Source organism: Pteronotus mesoamericanus, unplaced genomic scaffold (genome assembly GCF_021234165.1).
Source record: "Pteronotus mesoamericanus isolate MK-2021 breed Mesoamerican mustached bat unplaced genomic scaffold, CSHL_Meso_final contig_130, whole genome shotgun sequence".
NCBI lineage: Eukaryota > Metazoa > Chordata > Mammalia > Chiroptera > Mormoopidae > Pteronotus > Pteronotus mesoamericanus.
Genome location: NW_026555060.1, coordinates 21,017,822 through 21,038,891, shown reverse-complemented (window position 1 = coordinate 21,038,891; position 21,070 = coordinate 21,017,822). Strand labels below are relative to the sequence as shown.

Genomic DNA, 21,070 nt, shown 5'->3' with positions numbered 1-21,070 from the left:
ATCATACATGGAAGTCTTAACCCCCAGTACCTCAGAATGTTACCTTATTTGGAAATAAGGCCTTTCAAGGGGTACTTCAGTTACAAAAAAGTCATAACAGTGACCCCTAAATCCAACACAACTAGTGTCCTAATAAGAAGAGGAAACATGACACAGACAGGCACAGAGGGAAGACCATGTGAAGACACAGGGAGACAATGATCATCTGCAAGCCAAGGAGAGAGAGGCCTGGAACAGATCCTTCCCTCGCACCCCTCAGAAGAAACCAACTCTGCCAACACCTTGCCGTAATATTTCCAGCCTCCAGAACAAAATTAAATAAAAATTAATGAGAAAATGTATTTATTTTGTAAAGCCACCCAGTCTGTGGTTCTTTGTTACAGCAGCCACAGCAGACTAACACAGTCCATAACTGTACGTACCCAAGACCTGGACCTGGCTCCTCTCACCCAAGACAAGGATTCAATCTCTTTGTGTTTCTCAAATTCCCATCTGCTCTTATCATGTGGGTTTTAACTCAGGCCTAACCATGACAGTCTCCTGTTTGGGCTCTCAGTTCCTGCCATTTTCGAGCCATCATTTGCACAGGGAAATTTTCACAACAGATCCCAACCACACAGAAACAGAGGCTGGGCCCACAGCGCAAGCACCTTGCTGCAACCAGGTAGCCCCCTCTGGTGACCCAACTAGAGGTGACCCCCAGGCCAGAGCTGCAGCTCAGCCTCTACTTGAATGACTGGCATGGCTGTCCCAGTTAAACCTCTGCCTGCCTTACACTAGCCCCAGAGTCTGGCCCCCTCCAAAAAAGCCCTTCAATGGGCTCCCCTAACCTGTGAGAAAACACCAGAATTACTTAGCTGGGAACGCCCACCCTTGGTTTTCTAGCATCTGTCTGCTTTTGCAGTCACATGTCCAAAGTTTGTCTGTTCCTGGAATTTCTACTTAAGCTTTCAGACTCAACACTGGAACCCTCACCAGTCCAGCGTCCACTGGCTTCCCTCCCCTGAGCTGCCACACTGCCCTGGACACGTCTCTATGATAGCACTTACACTGGGTGGTCATCACCAGTGCCTGTCACTCTCTAGGCTGGAGACTCCTTAAAAGCTGTGACTGACTGACACTTATTCAGGGGTGTCAGAGCTCTGGGACTTCTGGCTGCCCAGAGCAGGGCCTCAGAAAACGTCTGGAGATTAGATGCTTCGTGTGCTTCGCCACAAACACTGAGCTGAGCTTAGGAACCTTGTTCCTAAGGAAAGAAGTTTGTTTATACCCAAATCAAATTAGGTTCCACCTGCATCTCCACCCTCCTGGCATCCAGCTCTCAGATAACAGCACATATTTCCTGCAGCATAAATATCCGCTGACTGGATGAATGAAGCATTAATAACCTTTGTGCCAGAATCAGCACTGCTGGGAAGAAAGTGTTCAAAAGAAAAGAAAATCACTTTTTCAAGTAAGTCAGGAGAAAGTCATTTGGATACAAATTGATTCTTTTCTTAGTAAACTTGGTCCTAATGAAATTTATGGTGCGCAGTGTTCGATGTGTGGGTTCCCTGGGCCCTCCTCAGTACAAGAGCAACTTCGCAAACAGGGCCTAGGGGCAGGAACGGCAGCGAACCGTCACCTCTGACTGCGGGAGAGCGCACCATAACTCAATCGGACTGTGGAGGGGTAAGCTGTCTGAGTTGGTTTCTTCCAACTTGGGGAAAATAAATAATAGGGTCCGTGCACCTTCTCTGGCACCGTTTGTGGTTTGTCCCATTACCTGAGAGGGCTGCTACCTGGAGGTGGCCACAGAAGATGGCTTCAACTCCAGAGGCCAGGCACAGACTCAGCCCACTCATACCGCCTGGGGTGGCTCCAATGTCCCAGCAAGCCAGGAAGTAAAGACTCTGTGCTGAGGAGAGCTTTCTGGGGGTTCTTTTCAAGAATGGGCTGGGGCCTAGATAGGCACCCCTGGCCGGCCCCTGAGGCCCCTTCTCAGCACTTCGTCTATGCTGAATCCTTTGGCTGCTGCACGTCTGACTGCACGAAATCTGACTCTGTAGACTGAAGAGAGTCAAAGATCTGCTCTGGGCTGCCCCCTGCCTCCCACCACAGCATCTGGCTCACAGGATGTCACACCTACATGTCCTCAAGGCTCTCCATCCCCACAGTCTGTCATTCTTGACCACTCTCTACATTCTCTCCAATGGCTCCCTAAATGTCTGGAAAGATCACCTTCATTTGACATAAGATAAAATGACTTACCCTTGTCTCTCCATCTGGAGCACAGCCCCCTAGGAATCAGTCAGCTGCCCCTTTCAGCCATGGGGCCTGGGACAGTGACTAAACCCTCTGGGTCTCAGTTTCTCCTTCTGTAAAGTGGGAATATTAACAGTCCTACAGAACAGTGTGGCTTTCAGAATTAAATGGATTCGTACATATCAAGCTGCTAAACCTAGCACATGGTAACAGCTCAGTAATTGCTAAACCTTTTTGATTTTGTTGAGCTTGACACAACGCCCCATGCATTTTAGGTACTCATATTTGAGAGACTGTTCTCTGTTTTAAATAAACAGCATGTCAAACCTGACTGCACTGCTCAGAGAACATTTTTTAAAATGTAGGAAATTTGAATGCTAATGGGGAACTTTGCCCATTTTGTCTATTTCTCACCTCAAGATATTGTTGATGGCTATGTGGATTACCCAAAAAAAAACCTTTTTAAATTTGGTGCTCCTCAAAACTACTTAAATCCTCTGCATATCCCACCAACACAACATTACTGCTATTTATCACCTTCCTCTATGTGAAACCTACCCACGTACATACACATACACAATACAAAAATTACACAAAGCAAAACCATGGATGCCATCCTGTTTTTTCTCACAAAATTCCCTGAATATAAAAAGTTCAAGTACACAATTCAATATTTAAGAACTTTATAGATTTACACAGGCATTTCCATAATTCAATTTTAGACTTCCATCACCCCAAAAAGAACCCTTATACCCAATTTCTACTACACCCTCATCCACAGCCTCAGGCAACCGCTGATCCGCTTTTCATGTCTGTTTCACAGGGTATTTTGTGTCTGGCTTCTTTCACTTAGCATGATGTTTTTGAGGTTCACCTGTGGTGCCGCATGTATTCATATTTAATTCCTTTCTACTGCTGAATAGCATTTCATGTATAGATATACCACATTTTGTTTATTGATTCATCAGTTGATGGACATCTAGACTGTTTCCACTGATGATTATGAATAATGTTGCTGTAAAGGTTCCCATACAATGTTTATATTTACGTAAACATGTTTTTACTTATGTTGGAGGGATACCTAAGAGTGGGATTCCTGGACCATATGCTAAGTTTATATTTAACTTTCCAAGAAATTATCAAACCATTTCCAAAGTAGTTGCCCTTGGACTTCTACTGATGACTGATTTGGTGCCAGCAACCTCCTTGTCCCAGCCCCCACCTATGTCTGTCACCTCCTGCACAGGCCTAATGAGACTTACTCCAGCAGCCACACCGACCTAGTGTGTCAGCAGGGGAGCAGTGAAAGAAGCAGAACTATCACTATCACTATGTGGCCTGCTGAGGCTCATCCCCTGGGGGGAATGGTTAATTAGAACATCAAGAGCACCAAAAATCTTTGCAGCTGTTCTTGCCCTTGATTCTGCTATAAAGATCCAGATATTCTCAGGAACTAAAACTCAAGTGTTAACCAGCCCTAAATGCTTTACACCTTCATCTACTAAGGATCCCAAGGAAACTAATGCACTCTCAAGCCAATGTAAAAGCCATTGACAAAGATTTTGGGTTTTCCTCAGCACTCCCGCATTTCAACAAATGACCAAGAGTAATAACTCAAACCCCAACAATTGAAATTGAGAATTCTTAGACAAGGAGATTTCCAAACACAGATGCTTTTGATTTATGATAAGGTTATGTCCTAATAAACCCATTATAAATTTAAAATATTGTTAAGTCAAAATGCATTTAATATACCCTACCTACTGAATATCATAGCTCGGTTTATAGCCAGTTTTTACTGAATGTGTATTGCTTTCAAACCATCATAAAGTCACAAAAAATTAAGTCAAATCATTGTAAAATTGAGGACCATCTGTATCATCACAAGAATAATAAATCCCCTGAGGTAGATCCTCCAAATTATTGATCTAGCCATTGTTTTATTCTGCCCCATTTCTCCAGCATCACAGCCACAATTTGCATTCACCTCTAAGGTATCCCAATACACCTTCACTAAACCACATAAATATACCCTTATATCTATACCCCCACCATTCCATTTATGCAAACACAGCCTTCATGGGCTTGTTCTGTTCTTAAGCACCCATCTATGGCCTTATACTAATAACACGGGGGGGGGGCAAAAGTATGTTTACTGTTGTTTATATGGAAAGTAATACAATACAAAAATTAGAAAACAATAATACAAGAACATAAGCTCTGAGTTTTGTGTATTCACAACTATAAACCCACTTTTGCCACCCCTGTATTCTAATGAGGGGAGCAACGCATGAAGCTATTTCACAAAACATTCATACTGTGGTCCAGACTTTGACTACCTGTGGCTGGGCAATCATACACCCAAAAGATCCACCACCTCAGTCAGATTTGGAGGCGTCAAGGCTTCATTTGATCCCCAGACCATCTCCACTCAATATCCCTGTTTTTAAGCACTCTCAGACAAGCCCAACATCTACTTACCTATTTGGCTTTTGAAAGCAACATATTCCCGATCTACACATTTCGTTAAACCCTATTTAGGCAATCACAAGAAAATCAGCCCAATCTGAATGGAGGTCACCCCAACAACAAGCATTTGAGGCCAGCAAAGAAACCATCCAGGTAAGAATGCCATTAGTCCGATCCAGTGGTTCTTTTGCTGTGAAGCCCTAGCCACTATTCTTATTCTTTCTGGAGTCTCTTTGGCCAAATTCATGGATCCAAGAAAGAGCACCCTCGCCTGGCCTTGTTGGCCACTTGCAGGGTCTCCCAAGTCCAAGAGAAAGGGAACCAATTTATTTTATTGGCAACAGCACTACCACCACATGTGATGGAACACACCAGAGAACTTCATTCCTTTCTATTGCCAAGACATCCTTGATAAAAGTTGGGACCCAAATGTCAGTCATTTCAATGCTGAAGGATACCCTCCAAAAAGATATGCTCATTGTCCATGTAATACAGACTCCTGGCTGGTAGCTAATGGCCCCACTCTTTGGTATGATCTATGCATCAAACACAAAATAGATTTCACATTCAGGATTGTTCACTATGGAACCTTCCACATTGGGAATATATTTCTGCTCAGATCTCATGCATTATAATTAAAGTCTCTCAGGCCACAGCTCCTACTGCAGGTCACATGATAGAGGCTCATTTTAATGCCATAACCAACCAACTTGCTCACATTTTTTAAGTAATCTCATGGAGCACCCCCATTCTTCTGACCCTAACAGCCTGGTCATTATGGCCTTAGAACCCTTAAACATGAGGTCAAGCAAAATGACAACCCACTGCCACTAGCTTAGCCCAAACCACAGCTTCCTAATATGGTTTTTGTGCCCTGTTCCACCTCAACATCATGGCCAATTAAGATTATACCATGGAGAAAATGCCTTTCTCTCACTAGCAAATTGACTTTATTGACTGCTGCCCCAATCTGCAGGCACAAATCATTATGCCCTCATAATGATTAATACTTACGTGGGTCAACTTTGGGTTTACCCTCTCCAGTATGCCCCCGCTGACATCATTACTGTAAGTCTCAGCAAAACTTTGTTAATTCCCTTTGGGCCCCAAGATATTATCTACTCTGATCAGGGTACTCATTCAGTAAGGCATGGCTCTTACCATAGGCATCATTTGGAATCTATTTTTCTATTGTCCTAATAAACCTACATAATAGCGTACTCAAAGACACCCTCTTAGAATTGCAAAATGGACAATGGTCTCCCAAATCGATCTTTCTTTTGCTCTCTGCTTTAGTGACTTTTAACTATTGACTTTTAGGTCTTATAAAATAGTACCAAAACGGGACTAGGGCCTCTCTTTTCCTCATTTTGGCCATAAAAGGGACTACTACTCACTTATGAATCTATAAAACCCAAACAGAATTCCCCTTCCCACAAATAACAACCCCCCATTCTGTCATCCCTTCTCAAACCTGTAGCCCAGATATTACAGTGGGATCCACAGAAAATGAGGGTCCTAACTCCCAAGCAGGCTATTCTATATGCCAATAGAAATCTTTCTGCTAAAGCCTGCTATCCTTCCCTGATGTGACAGTTTTAAAGGTTGACTAATTAGAGGTTTCTATTGTAGGAAGGAGAAATCTTGGTGCCCTCTTGGAACTACAATAGTGGGTCTCAGCACAGTCTTTGGTACAAGAGACACGTGTTTGGTGTTTTCAGTTGTATAACACAAACTCAACACCCTCTACAAGTCTACAACTGTGTGGACCTTTCAATGAGGAATGAAAGATCTTGAATTAGTTTCCAACATCAACATTCTTAAATAGGATGCCAGCTCCACTCCATTATGGTGATTTGAATGGGAGACTGTTCCCAGGTTCGGGATGCAATGTCCATGACTCTCATAATAGTAAGAAATAAGAAATTACTCAACAACTTCTAAAACCAAATAAATACTGATTTTTAGTTACTCTTGTAATAATTTCTCAAATGTAGAACTTTGCTCCAAAGTCTTAGGGCTATGCATGGACTCAAAAGGGGTCTAACACACTCCTGTGCACTCACTACTTCCTCTCTGCATTTCAGGTGTTTTCCTGGAGAACCATCCTTCCTTACTCCTACCTCAGCACTCCTCTGCTTCTGTGAGTAACATTTCTTAGGTTACACCAAAGCACCACTCTCATGAGCTTCATAGAAGAACCTAACCTTAGGAGGGAGCTGCCCCATGATATGGTGGAGTTTCAAGAGAAGCCATCATAGAAGGTGTGAAGTGATCATCTCATTTTGGTTTTCCCCTCATGACTAATGATGTAAAACATGTCTTTCAAATGCTTATTAGCCATCTGTATGTCTTCTTTGGTGAAATGTCTGTTCAACTCTTCTGCCCATTTTTAAATTGGGTTTTCTTCTTATTATTGAGTTCTTTGTAAGAGTTCTTTATATATCCTGTATACAACTCTTTTACTGCTATATGATTTTCAGATATTTTCTCCCAGTCTGTGGTTTATATTTTTATATTCTTAGTGGTATATATAGTAACACAAAAAATTTTAATTTTTATAAAATATAATTTATCATTTTTTTTCCTGTATTGATTATACTTCGGGTGTTGTTTCTTTTTACTTAATCCAAATCCATGAAAATTTCTGTTTTCTTCCAGAGGGTTTATGGAATACTACACCTTAAAATGATATATTAGAGAGTTCTAGTATTTTTACAATAACTAAAAAGGTAATGGAAATTATTTTACAATAATTTCAAAAGTGCAGGTTATGCCTATAAAATTACCTTTAGAAATAATTATGGCCATGGATATGAATGTCCACAGTGACTGGTTATCTACAGCATGTACAAAGTATTCTTAGGACTTCATGAAACAAAATTAAGTTTTTGAAATATGAAAGTATAGACAATATAGATTTAATTTCTTAATTGTATACATATAAAGACACTAAAGCAACACCCATCTTCTTAATGACAAGGGAAGCTATAAAATAAGACATCAGGACACAAGAACATTTCCCTCAAGTCTGCCCAGGGCCTCAGGGACTCTCTGGCTTCCTCCTCTGCCCAAATGAGAGGCTGTAGAACCTTTGCAACCCTAAACCATAGAGCAGCTAAGCCTACTGGCTCTAAAAGGAATCACTGTACCTGGCAGATGAAGACATATACTTATTTATTTTGATTCTCTTCATATTCCTTCCACTGTGCCCACGCCTCTTTCTCACTATTTCCTATTAGCACTTAATCTCACAAAATGTTTGTGGTTCTCTAAAATCCCCACATCCCCCCCCAAAAAAAATCACTCCTCCCACCAAGCAGGAAGGCTTTTCTCTGTTGTTTCAAATTCATCCTAATGCCTATTGGCTCAATGGAAATGTCTACTAAGGACACAAGAGTAATACACAAGACCAGAACATATTACGGCAACCTAGATTTATGTTTCAATGGACCTACCTTCACTTTTGTATGCGTGTGTGAACAGTGTTGTCTGCTGGACGTTGCCTCTCAAGTCATAAAAAGAAATACCAGCCTCTTTGCTAAGAGAAGCCCTGTAGTGGAAGTAGTGGAGTCCTATGAGCGTAACAGAAAATAAAATTCCACCTCCGACAGAGTGAGTGCTGCCAACCAGACACTATTTCTACATGAAACCCTATCTCCTCACCCACCTACCCCACAAGGCAAAGAGCAGAAGATTTCCTCCTGTCCTTCCAGCTCATCCTGGTTTTGCTGTCCACATGGCAACGCGCCCACGGAAGCCCGGCAGTGGCTGCAGTCCCCATTCTGAAGCCCTGCCCGTGGGTCAGGCGGCCAGGACTCTATGCCCTGCAGCTCTCACGGCAGCAGAGCAGCTGAAGATCAGACATCAGCATCATAGAACAAAGGGATGGAAGGTGACAGTCTGGGAAGCACCAAGGAAACCCATTTCCCAGCAGGGAACACAAGGAGACTGGCCCCGGAGCAGAAATGGAGAACTCCCTCTAAACATTGAAAGAGAGGGGTGGCAATTAAGGCACAGGATTAGGAAGTAGGAGAAGAGGCAGAATGCAAAGCTTAAAGCCTCACTTCAAATTATTTCGGACACCAGATTCAAGGCGACTTAAAGCAAACTGAATTTTTAACATCAAGGTGTGTATAGGATCAGTATTTCTAAAAGCAAAGAAGTAGAAATAGAAAAGTGAATTCTACCGTCTTTGAAAGCAAAATTCAACAGCCTTTATCAGCCTGGAGGGTAGGGGGAGAAGAAAGGGAAAAGAGAGTGAAAATCAGCTGTTCCAGAGTTCTGTTCACGCTCGCTTCATGCTCATCTTGGATTTTCCAAAGTTCATAGTTATGATCCCAATGTGAACATAGGCAACAGAAAAATGTCGCATAAAACATTACAACTTCCACTATAAGACAGAAGAGAGAAATCAGTGCCCAATTCTCTCTCTTCCACACTACATTGTTATGAAAGTACACAAGTCCACACAAAATGACAACCTCACATAGCTGCTTCAGAAGTCAGTCAGATTTGGGGAGGAAATATTGTTACCAACAGAGCACGTGGAACCACGTGGAGCAATTACCAACAGAGCACGTGGAGCAGCTGATGTCAAATTTTACCTCTGAGACAGAGCAGGTCAAGGGAGAAAAAACTAGAGAGGCTTTGATCTTCCTCCCACTGTCTACCTTTCTTTGAGCAGAGAGGTTGCCCAGCCAGAAAATCAGGTAGCTGCTCCCACACAGGAAGGACATGCTTCCTGAGGCTGGCTGGGTGCCCCTGGCTCACTCACTGCTCTCTGCCTACCCTCTCCTGAGATTAGACCTCTACTATATTATAAAGGGCAACACTAAAGGAATAGAAGGGAAATGAGTCACTGCATTCTGGGACATGAAGAAGGTAGGCAGATATGGGGAGAACCAGGAGCCAGGATCCTAGTCCTCCCTGGCTTTTGGGTAACATTGGTCATGCACCATTCCTGGCAGCAGCAGAAGTCTGGGTTCATTAGCATCACCCATGGATAGGTGCAGTCTCTGATGGCCATGAGATCAGGACCCAGGAGCAGGAGACAGCTTTGAGGTCCAGTAATTAAAAACTCAAATGACATAGACATAGACAACAATATGCTGATTATCAGAGGGAAAAGGGTGTGGGGGAGGTAAAAGAGGGTAAAGGGGGAATAAATGGTGATGGGAGAAGACTTGACTTGGGGTGGGGAACACACAATACAATATGCAGATGATATATTATAGAATTGTACACCTGAAACCTACATAATTTTATTAACTGTTACCCCAATATATTCAATAATAAATAAATAAAAACTCATATGAATACATTTGTTACCTGTATTTACCACATTTTTTAAAAAACTCAAATTAGTAAGTTTTATGATATATGTATTTTAACACAATGATTTTAATTCAAATTTTTAAAATATAGATACCTGTATAAGGGCTATATGGTTCAGCCTCTCACGTGGTTTATTCTCCAAGAAAGGAAATTTCTTCCTAGTGGAGATGATGAGGAGTTCTAAAGTGTCCTGTCTGAGAGCAGAAGGCCCAAATGAGGCCTCTTGTTGGGGGAAATCTAAATTAAAAACAAGCCAAAAATGCCCTAAAATAAGCCCTGGCCAGTGTGGCTCGGTTGGTCAAGGCACATACTGAGGTCTCAGGTTCAGTCCCTGGTCAGGGCTTGTAAGGTAGGCAGCTGATTGACATTCTCTCTCTCCCCCTCTTTCTCTCTCAGCAATAAACACATCTTCAGGTGAGGATTAAAATAACAATAAAAGCAAGTCCCCCCAAATCATAAAACTTATAAAAAGATTATATAATTTAAGGGAAGAATATTGTTCTTATGGAGAAAAATGCTACTTTTGAAAAGTGTGTACTATAAGAGAAAAAAACTTTTAGAAAGCATTTGCTTCACATTCTCAAGAAAATATGAAGAAATGGAAAAGATTACTTAGATGGTGAAGTGTAAACTGATGTGATAAGGTCCAGGCTAAAAAAAAAAGAAAAAAAGTGTAAAAAATAAAAATGTAATAGATTTACTGTTTTACATAGGGCCAAACAGAGAATTGACACTACAGAAAAATAATTCAGTAATGTAGAAGACAAATTTGAGAAGCCATTCCAGAGGGCAGAAGAAAAGGGACAAATTAAGAAATTATCAGTAGATAAAACAACTATGGGACATTTATGCAATGGAATATTACTACTCAGCCATAAAAAAGAAGAAAATTTTACCCTTTGCGACAGTATGGGTGGACCTAGAGAATATTATGCTAAGTGAAATAAGCTAGTCAGAGAAAGACAAATACCATATTATTTCACCGGGATGTGGGATCTAATGAACTGAACTAACAAGCAAAATAGAGACAGACTCACAGATAGAGAGCAGGATGATAGCAATTTGTAGGGGGAGGTTAGGGGGTGAAGGGATTGAGTAAGAAGGAAAAAGGACTCATGGACATGGACAACAGGGTGGTGAATTCAGGGCGGGAGGGGAGTATAAAGGGGTTAAATTGTAATGAAAAAATGCAATAAAATTTTTCAAAAAGAAATTATAATTTCTTTACACAACCAAGTAGTATAGATTAAATTTTGCATCCCTGCTATATAATCAAAATCATGTATGATAAAAGAGATATAAAATAAGTCAAAAGATAGGTTTTAAAAAACACAACAGAATGATATAAATTTTAAAATCTTAATAAAATGGACCATATTCAGGAAAAATAATATAAATTACATATATTAGCTCAAGAAGTATGCCAAGTAGAAAAGAAATATGCCAAAAGAAGCTGAAAAATTCATCAAAGAATTACCTCAAAAAAGGGCCTAGGACCAGATAATTTAATCAGGACATTCTTTCCAAGTTTCCCCAAGAGTGTGTAACAAACTCTTTGGGAAAGTGTAACAAACTGTACAAGGACTTGGAAAAGAGGGAATGCTCCCAGTTCATTGGAAAGCTAGGTTACCTATAGTATACAACCCTGCATAAGATAAACACATAGGCCAATATTTTTCTCAAAAGCTTTGTTACTCCAGGATTTCTTAGTGCCTTTAATATGCTGTGAAATTCCAAGAGGAGAGTTGTGGGAGGCAGTGTTGTTCTGGCACTTGAAGATTTCTTCCAGGCTCCCCAGACCCTTCTTATGACCAAGCAGGAGCCACACGGGGCCCTTGAATCATTAAGTCAGAAGATTAAGATGACCCAAGAGCCAGGACTATATGGAAGAAGACATACAAGAAATAAATAGAGGAAAAGAAAAGGAAAATACGCTGCAATATACAAAACTGCAATAATACAAATGCTGAGGCACAAGAACATTCTGCTGGTAAAATGTAATTTGATTCAACTCTACTAGGAAGCAATTGGCTGTAAGCATGTATTTAGAGCCTAAAATACCCTTAGTCTTTGACCAAAAAAATCCAACTTCTAACAGTCCATCCTGGAGAATTGACTTAATATGAAGATTTACATACAAGAATGTACTTAATAGAATTATTAATAGCGAACAAAGCAAAACAAAACAGGAAATGATCCAAATATCTAAAGCTGGAAACAAATGGATTATGGCACATTCATATGAAAAATCAGGCAACAATCAAAAGCAATGTTTTTGGAAAAAATTTAATGGGGGCTGTGTGTGTGTGTGTTTAATTATTTAGGATAAAAGGCAGAACACAAACTACAAAGTATAATCTTAAGTATATATTTTAAATATATGTATATAGGAAAAAATACTGGAAGAATATAGACCAAAAACTTAATGTGTTCTCTGTGTGGTGGAACTCTGAGTAAATAGAGTCAATATTATTTTTATACATTTCTCATATTACCTAACTTTTTGCACCAAGCATGTATTACTTTTATAATCAGAAAATGATAAAAACCAAAGAATTATTGAACATGGATAAAATACTCATGTGAGTGAAAGAGAACAATTTTAAGTCTCCATTCACTAAAGATAGATATACATTCTCATCTAAATGTGACTCTTACACAGGTACACTTTAAAGCATAAAGACAGAAGGCAAACCAACCAAATCCCCCAATAAAGACAAGCTGAGCTGCTTCTCCCAAAGGTTTTCATGAGCAAAAGGGGAATTGAGTACCCATCTCTTAAAGTGCAGCTTCGTTTGGATATCTCCTGGTTCCAAGAACCAAAAGAACAGCCTTTAGAGGGGAGATTCAGGGAGTGAGGAGTTACAGGCTCAAGTGTGCTCTCTTCCTCTTCTCTCTTCTCTCCTCTCCCCGTCTCTTCTCTCTCTCTCTCTCTCTCTCTCTCTCTCTCTCTCTCTCTCTCTCACACACACACACACACACACACACACACACACACACAGAAATCCACTCAACCGTGTCATCCTAGCTACACAACTCATAGCGAGTCCTGCTCGTGCAGCCGCGCCCCATCCCCGCAACACACCGCAGGTACCTGTTTGTAGAGCGCGGCAGCTGGATCTCCGAGCCCTTGGGCGTCCTCAGGGCTGCGGGGATGCCATGGGTGGCCTCCCTGCTTTCCTCTGCCATGAGCCTGCACAGCCAGGAAAAAAACTAAGTTATTACACCTCGCGGGGAGCGATTGACTGGCAGGCTGGGCACGGCGCTCTCTACCTCGCCGGGACCTCCCTAAGCACCTCGGCTCCCAGGGGGACCCCCGAACCCCGGCGCCTGAAGAGGCTCAAGGCGGGAAGGAAAGGGAAGCACTCACTACCATGGACAGCCCAGGACACTGATGCGGAACCCGACGGCAGGTCCTTCCCTCGCCCAGAACGATGAACACTGGGGCCCTCTCAACACAGACCTGTCCCTCTCAGCCCCAGCAAGTGCCCACGCGGTTCAAGTGTCGCCCCTCTGGTGCCACCCGCCCTCCCCTCAACTCATCCAACCCTACCTCCTGGACTACCCCATCACTCCCCGTCCTCAGGCCACTGCTGCCCCTAGGTTCATCCTCGCAGCAGCCAAAAGTGTACGCTGCCCAAGTCAAGCGGATCGGCGGCTGGGGCCCCGGGAGCGCACAGCAGAGCGCACGGCGGGGTGCTCAGCGGGATGCGCGGAACCCGCGGTCCCCGGAGCGCAGCGGGTGGGTTACCTGGGGCGAGCGGGCGGGTCGGTCGAGCCCCAGAGCAGGCGCAGCAGCAGCAGAACGCTGGCGAGCAGGGCGAGCAGCGCGCCCCCCGGCCGCATCCTGAGCCACGGGCGCGGCCGCCGCCGCTGCCGCTGCCCCGGCGACACACAGCCCGGGCGGCCCCGACTCGCGGCTCCTGCCGCGGCCGCCGCCGCAGCCACGCACACCTCCAGCGTTCACGGGCGGCGGGAGAGGAGACGACAGCGCTCGGCGCGGCGGCACTCTCGGGCGCCCCCGGCCCAGCCTGCACTGTCTTTGGGGGCCAACGAAGACGCCGCGTCCCGGCTCTTCCACTTCTCCCCACGGCCCTGGACCGCCGAGCTCAGCGCTCGGGTGGCAGTGACGATTCGCCAAGCTCGCTTCCTCGCCTCCCGGAGGCGCTCGGAGCTGCTGCCAGCTCTGGTTGCCGCCGCTGCCGCCACCGCCGCTGCCGCCGCCGCGCGGGGTCACCTGAAGGTTGGGGCCCAGGAGCTCGACTCCGTGCTGATTGGACTCTAACTTTTCTGTGCCCTCACCTGCTCCTCAGTGCCCACGTGCTTCTCCCCGAAGCCCACGCAGCCTACCCATGCACATCACAACTCTGTCGGCGTCCCTGCGGTTGACAGTCAGGGTTTACAGGGTCGGAAGACGCGGGGGAAAGGGCCCACTTTAAAAACTTTGAAAACTATGTAGTCGCTCTGCTGGATCGCCCTACACGTGAAGACTGCCACAAACTTGGCAGTTGTTGGATTCCGGCGTCAAATAGGAGGAACCTCCCCTGGCTTAAATGTAGAATCAAAGGCACAGAGAATCGATTTCTAGTTTTATTGAAACACCTCCATGTCCACTCTTTTGTACCATCAGTGGCTACTGTATGTGACTGTATTATCTATGGCAGCTTTCATGTATGGTACAACGGCAGACTTGAGCAGTGGTGACAAAAATCATATGGCCCACAAAATTAAAAAGTTATTACTAGCTGTCCCTTTTCGGAAAACGTTGCCAGAACCCTAATCTCATCATTTATTGCAAGGGAGTGATCCAATGACAATGATATAAGCTGGCTCCCCAATTATTTACTGGGAAGAGGGCTTCTCCTCCTTCAGCCCGAAGCCACCCTGTCTACTTGTGTAGCCCACAGACTTCCCAAGCTCCCCCTTGGCCACCTCCCCGGGTTTTGCTCCAAACTCTGGACCTTTGAGGAACATCAATAAACCCTGAACTCCATGAAGTTTTTTATGGGGGCTCATTAGACTATTCAATCTCCTTTTGGATAGATTTTGAGATTTTTCAGAAACAACCTTTGAACGCTACCATCTTGTGAGTACCTTGATAAAGGTACTTTGAAAGGCTTTAATGAGTTAGCTTTCCTAAGCAACAAAAATACTCATATTTCAACTGGAGTCTCCTAGGGGCATAAGGTCTTAACCTGGAAGACCAGTGCGAGAACATTTTGGGGAACAAGTAGGCCAGACAGCTCAACAAAGCTGCTGCCAGCAATTTTGTCATTTAAATTCTCTTTTTGCTAGTTCTGCATTTGTTCTAATTAAAAATATTTATTCAAAAATATACCAAAACTTTGCACTTAGTAGTTGATCGATAAATGTTGGTCAATGAATAAAACACCTCAGAACTATACACCAACAAAAATACCTCACATCTAATGCTATCCTTAAAGAAAAAAAAAAAAGAGCAAAAACTGAAAATAAATGTGACTGGAAATAGCTCACTATTGTTGTTAAACTATATACAAATTAATAAAGAAAATGTTGCTACTTTTATGTAAGACTGATGTTTTTAGAGATCCAGCTGCTTATCTGAATATGGTATAATAAAGTAATGCTATATTCAGTGCTAAAATAATAAAGTAATCCAATTCTACATGTTTGAAAGTTTAAGCATTCTGTGAGATAAGTAGGATAGAGCACAAGTACCTTGAAAATGAAAAATCTGGATGAGGAAGATAGTCTGACTGAAAAAGTTGTGTGGATTGGGAAGATAGTCTCAATTTTTTTTCTCTTAGAGCAGAAAAGAATTGTGCAGACAACTGATATTGGAGATGGTTTGCAGAAAAAGAAAAGGGCATTATTGTATCAACCAGGAAGCAGCAATTTTACCTAATTTACTAAAGTTTAATATTTCAGCACAGCTGGGCTCAAGGCAACAACAGAAAGCCTGCCTCGCGCCGGGCTCCCTCAGCACCCTTGCTGAAAATGAAGTAACTTTTTATCAGGCCAATGGCTATCAGCAGGGGACTCACAAAAGCCCATTTTAATTGGAAAACCAAGTGTAAATTTGCGATGGGAATTCTGAAATGAGTACTAAAATTTGACAGTAGGGAATTTTACCGCAAGCTTTGAAATTGAAGACTTGGGTTGGTAAAATATGAATTATCTTGCTTTTCCTTGAGAGATAAAAGAACTTGACAAAAATGCATTTCCTAAATATTATCAGCCATTGAACCAATACTGGAAAGCTCTACACTTGGTATCTTAACATTTGCAGGTTTATCAGCACCACAAAGATCTATGCCATGTAGTAATTTGAGATACTACTGAGACTCAGAATAGATCCAGAGACTAAGGCTGATGGGCAGAAGCCCGAGTCGATGCATAAACCTACCTTGCTCACCCACTCTGCCCAGCATTTTCCTCTCATTTTTCCTATACTATCAAGAATGCCTGCAGTTTTATAAAATAACTTTTCATCATCAAGAATGGCCTTAGTTTTAGAGAATAACTTTCTAAAAATGATTGGAAGGTTTTGATATATACAAAATGTCCAAGTAATTAAAAATTTTCCTGGAAGTTGGATTTCTCATTTTTGGTGTAAGGATTTAAATATTTCCATATGCATGGATTTAGGGATCATGAAAAAGAATCAAGTGTCTACTATATCTACCAGTATTCACCAGCAGGAACTCTCAGTATAGGGAAAGGAAAGAGTGTTCTGAAAAACACAAAAATTTGATGCACCAAAGAATCTTTTCCTTCATTTGGGTGGCATTTTAATCTCCCTGTCTAGAAAGAATGGTTTCTGATGTTTTCAACTGCTTGATTGGTTTTAGTAATATTAGAGATTTGTGTGGACTGCAGGACAATAGCACATTTATAAATATTAATTATTTCTTGGGGGAGGAAATTCATAAGGATAGCATAACCAAGGCTACCTATTTTCAAAAAAAAATCATAGGATATAAATAAAAGTATAAATAACTTCAAGAAATCAATAACCTTCTATGGGGGTATGTTTTCAAATATGTTTTATACAAATTAGATTTTGCCCAATGATTAATATAAAAAATTGAAGCAATTTCATGTGTAAAGTAGTTTTAATTTTTTTTAATTTATTTACTTTTTAAATACATTTGTCTCTGCCTCCCCCCACCACTTTCCCTTGCCCCCTCTAAAGTAGTTTTAACTTTAAAGATAGAATACCTACAATGACATATAAATTTCATATAGGCCTTATGTATATAAGAAATCTAATTTGTAGTATACTAAAATTACAAAAAAGAATCATTATTCACATAATAAAATAGATTTTTAATGTATAAAATGTTCAAACTTCTAAAACTCCTCTCCCTGAAGTCTATTTAAAAGATCATAAAGGGCTCTGGCCCATGTGGCTCAGTGAGCTGAATATCATCTAACTGAGAAGTCATGGGTTCAATTCCTGGTCAGGGTACATACCTAGGTTGCAGGTCAGTCCTGGTTGGGGCACTTACAATAGACAACCAATCAATGTCTTTCTCCCTCCCTCCCCATCTCTCTAAAATCAATAAACATGTCCTTGGGTGAGGATTTAAAATAATCATAAAGGACCCAAAACAGAAATGGAAACTATTTATCCTGAAACTATAGAATGGCCAAAATCCCATTCTACAAACTGCAAAAATTCCTGCTAAAAGCAAATCAGCCGGAGAAGAATGTCAAGTTCATGACACATCTTTCCAATTTGTGACCTTAGATTTTAGGGGAGAAAAATGAAAAGTTTTTGAAGACCCTACTAACCCTCAATTTGAAAGAGCAAAGGTTGGAAGTAGGTCACAACAAAAATGAGTGGCAATCAATGTGTATAGTTAGGGCTATAAAGATAAAAGAGAGATGCTGACCAGTATCTCTGTTTTCAGTGAATCCAGCTTTTCTAGCCAGAGGAATGATGACGTAGAGATAGTGCTGTTAGGGGAGAAACTCCCAGAAACTCGATTCTTCTTACCTACACAGTAAAGAACTACAGGCCACCAAGCCTATTGGTGTGTATGCAAAATTTATTAGTGCTAAGTTCTAATGGTAAAGCAAAAGCAAGGGTGGCTAGAACAGGAGTAGCAAAAGCAGGGTGGCCAGAGGTCGGGTGACCAGCACCTGGGTGTCCAGGGGCTCCCCGATGTGACATAAAGAGCCAAGTGGGTCAAGAGGCCATGAGAGTGAGTCCTTTGTTCTGAGGAATTATATAGCTGGTGGGTGGGGGTGAAGAAGTTACATTTTGATTGGCAGGTAAAGGTGGTGCCAGCTTCCCCCAAGGAGATGTGCTGACCCAAACATAGGTATGGATGGAGGTCTGTTAGCCCATGTCTTTATCTTGCTCCAGACTTTATTTGTTCATTTTGCATACCTGATGGGAGGCAGGCAATTAACCAAAATTGTTTATGGGCCCTTTCTTTGGGCACTATAGTTGCCTCCTTTTTTCCCCTTCCAGGCCTTGGGGTAAATACCTGGTCTCAAGGTTTTCCTTTCCCCAGCTAGTGGGGATGATACACACAGGCTTTCAAGGGCTCCCCTCTCCTACACCACCATAGTTTCACTCGTTGTTCGGGACCCCTGGCAGCCTTATTGGAACAAGCTCAGGATTACTGGGTCAACAGGTGAGCTCTTGCTTCTAGCCTCCTATAGTAAGTTCTCTGTTAGGTTGTAATGGTGAGGGCCCTGCCTTTATTTCCTCTCTGGCCTCTCATTCCACCATAAAAGATATACATCATGTAAGTATTACATGCTCTTTTTTTAAAGCATAAGTATAAAATATTAAAAATATTTAAGGATATAATGGAAGAAAACTTTCCTGAAATAAAGAAATATGTGCTTCTGCGGGCTTTTGTTTTCTCGTTGTCTGATCTCATGATGTTCCAGAGAAATTTAATAGGAAACAGATAACTTCATAATCTATCTTCTTGCAGAGATCATTCAAAGATAAAGAATCCAGAATCATCCAAACAGAAGATATAAGTAATAATTAATCTTGCTTCTAAATTCACCTCCACAACATTATACTAAAAACAAAAACAAAAACTACATATTTACAGAATTTTAAGCAGAAAAGATGTGACCCTTGTTAGGGTGGTTGGTGATATGCGCTGTGAAAGAATTCCCAAAGAGAAGGAAGTACAGGGAGTAAAGTTTTACAGTGCTTTCCCAAGAGAGGGCAAGGGCTAGGTGCGGAGATACCTCCAGCCCTAAGGGTGAGCGCTTCGGGCTTTTTATCCAGTCATGGGGTGGTTACAGAGCAGAATGTTTCTGTTGGGCTGCAACTTGCTTTGATGTTATCTTTGGGTACAGGGTCCTTTCCAGGTCATGTGGTCTGGTATATCCTGTTTGTTAAGCTCCAGGAGCCTCTGCGCCTTAAGGGCAATTCCAGTAATTTTTAGTCCTGAGGACAAAGAGTCATAAATCAATTAGAGTCGGTCATGCTTTATAGGGTTCAGCCAGCTCTAGGAAAGAGGCCTTGGAAAGGTGGTTTTGGTCCTGTTACCCCCAAAATTCTATAACCAGCCAAGATAGTTTTTGTAAATAAAAGCAAATATTTTATATAAAATTGACATTCAATGACTCAGAATATATAATACTTATGTATGTGTCCTTTAAACAAAACAAACTTTGGGTCATAACCAACTATAAAAAATGAATCAAAATAAAGAATTTACAATGAAGAAGTCTTGACCATACAGAAATCAGATGAGAAAATAAATCATTTTAAAAAACAGAATTTAGTCTAAGTAATAAGATTCCACAATGTGCTACATTTTCTTTTTAAACTGCTACATAAATATAGAATAATATGTTGATGCAATAAATCTGGGAGAAAAATTTCCAGTTCATGCTAAATAGTGGAAAATATGAAATAAGAAGTTGAATAAGAATGTAGTAAAAGTGCATTATTTTCCTGTTTCAAGATGAATATATATTTAAATCATAAAAGGTTGTTAGTCAAAAAAGCAGCAATAGTTTTACAAAATTTTTAATGTATAAATATCTTTCAAAGAACAAGAAAGAAGAAAGAAGAATTAGACTTTTGGTTAAAAACAGAAAGAATACCTATTCGTGAAATATGTGAATCTGTTACAAACACTTAAAATGTTTTATAAAATACAAAAATATAAAAGGAAGGTATAGATGAACTCTCAGTAAAGAAAGGAAAAACTCCAGGTACCCTCATTGTTTTCCAGGGAAGAACTGGAAAAAAGAGCAGTAAGCGTGCGCTCTGGTGCGGCAGTCACCTCGCAGTCATGTCGGATGCATCATCACCCCGCTTACCCAGAAGTTTGCTTTCACCATCAACACAGGGATTGAAAGAGGAGGACTAGCCTCCTGAGGAGACAGAGCTAGAGTTAAAATCCCTGCATAAAGCTTTTTTGTTGTTAAAAACAAAATATGTGAACTAAAAATACAAAGGTCCAAGCACCTGCACAATTGCAATTGTTTGTCTCTGTCTGAGCTCTGGGTGAAAGATTTTTAATCTAAAATATTTGCTTTCTTTGGGTTTGAGGCTCAATGTTACTCTGCCCAAGTCACCCTAAAATTAACATAAAGCTTGGTCCCTGGCTAATGATATCCTGAGGTTCATGGCAAAAAAAGTGATAACTGTTCTCGTTCCATAAAAATCTCAAAGAAAAGAAATATCGATAAAAAGGGGCATAAAATAAAAAATTGCAAAACACTTAAGGAATTCACCATGAATATGTGTCAATAGGTGAAACTAATGGAAGGATTATTAAGCAATAATTAGGAAGAAAACATAAATTTGAAATCATTAATAATGTGAAAAGTCAAATCAACACACCGGGAAAAGAGCTATGATAAAAGGAGCACATTTGTTCTGACGAACCAATAGGACTATGAGGAAAAAATAGTCATTGCTGTAAAAATAATCAATGGATAGGGTAAGCGACAAGATGATATATTGGTAAAGAGAGGATCAATGTGAAAAAACAATCTGAGAAAATTACACATTGAAAGATAAAGACATGGAAATTGTGACAGA

General features: G+C 41.5%; 1 protein-coding gene across 1 annotated transcript in view; it reads right to left on the bottom strand.

Moving 5' to 3' along the window:
* Positions 1-13,896, bottom strand: part of ST8SIA6 (ST8 alpha-N-acetyl-neuraminide alpha-2,8-sialyltransferase 6) — a 128,878-nt gene extending 114,982 nt beyond the window's left edge. The window contains exons 1-2 of the mRNA XM_054590535.1: positions 13,802-13,896; positions 13,145-13,243 (exon numbers count right to left, since the gene is read on the bottom strand). Of these exons, the coding sequence (XP_054446510.1) occupies positions 13,145-13,243; positions 13,802-13,896 (194 nt within the window). The remainder of the gene's footprint in view (positions 1-13,144; positions 13,244-13,801) is intronic.
* Positions 13,897-21,070: the final 7,174 nt, after the last annotated feature.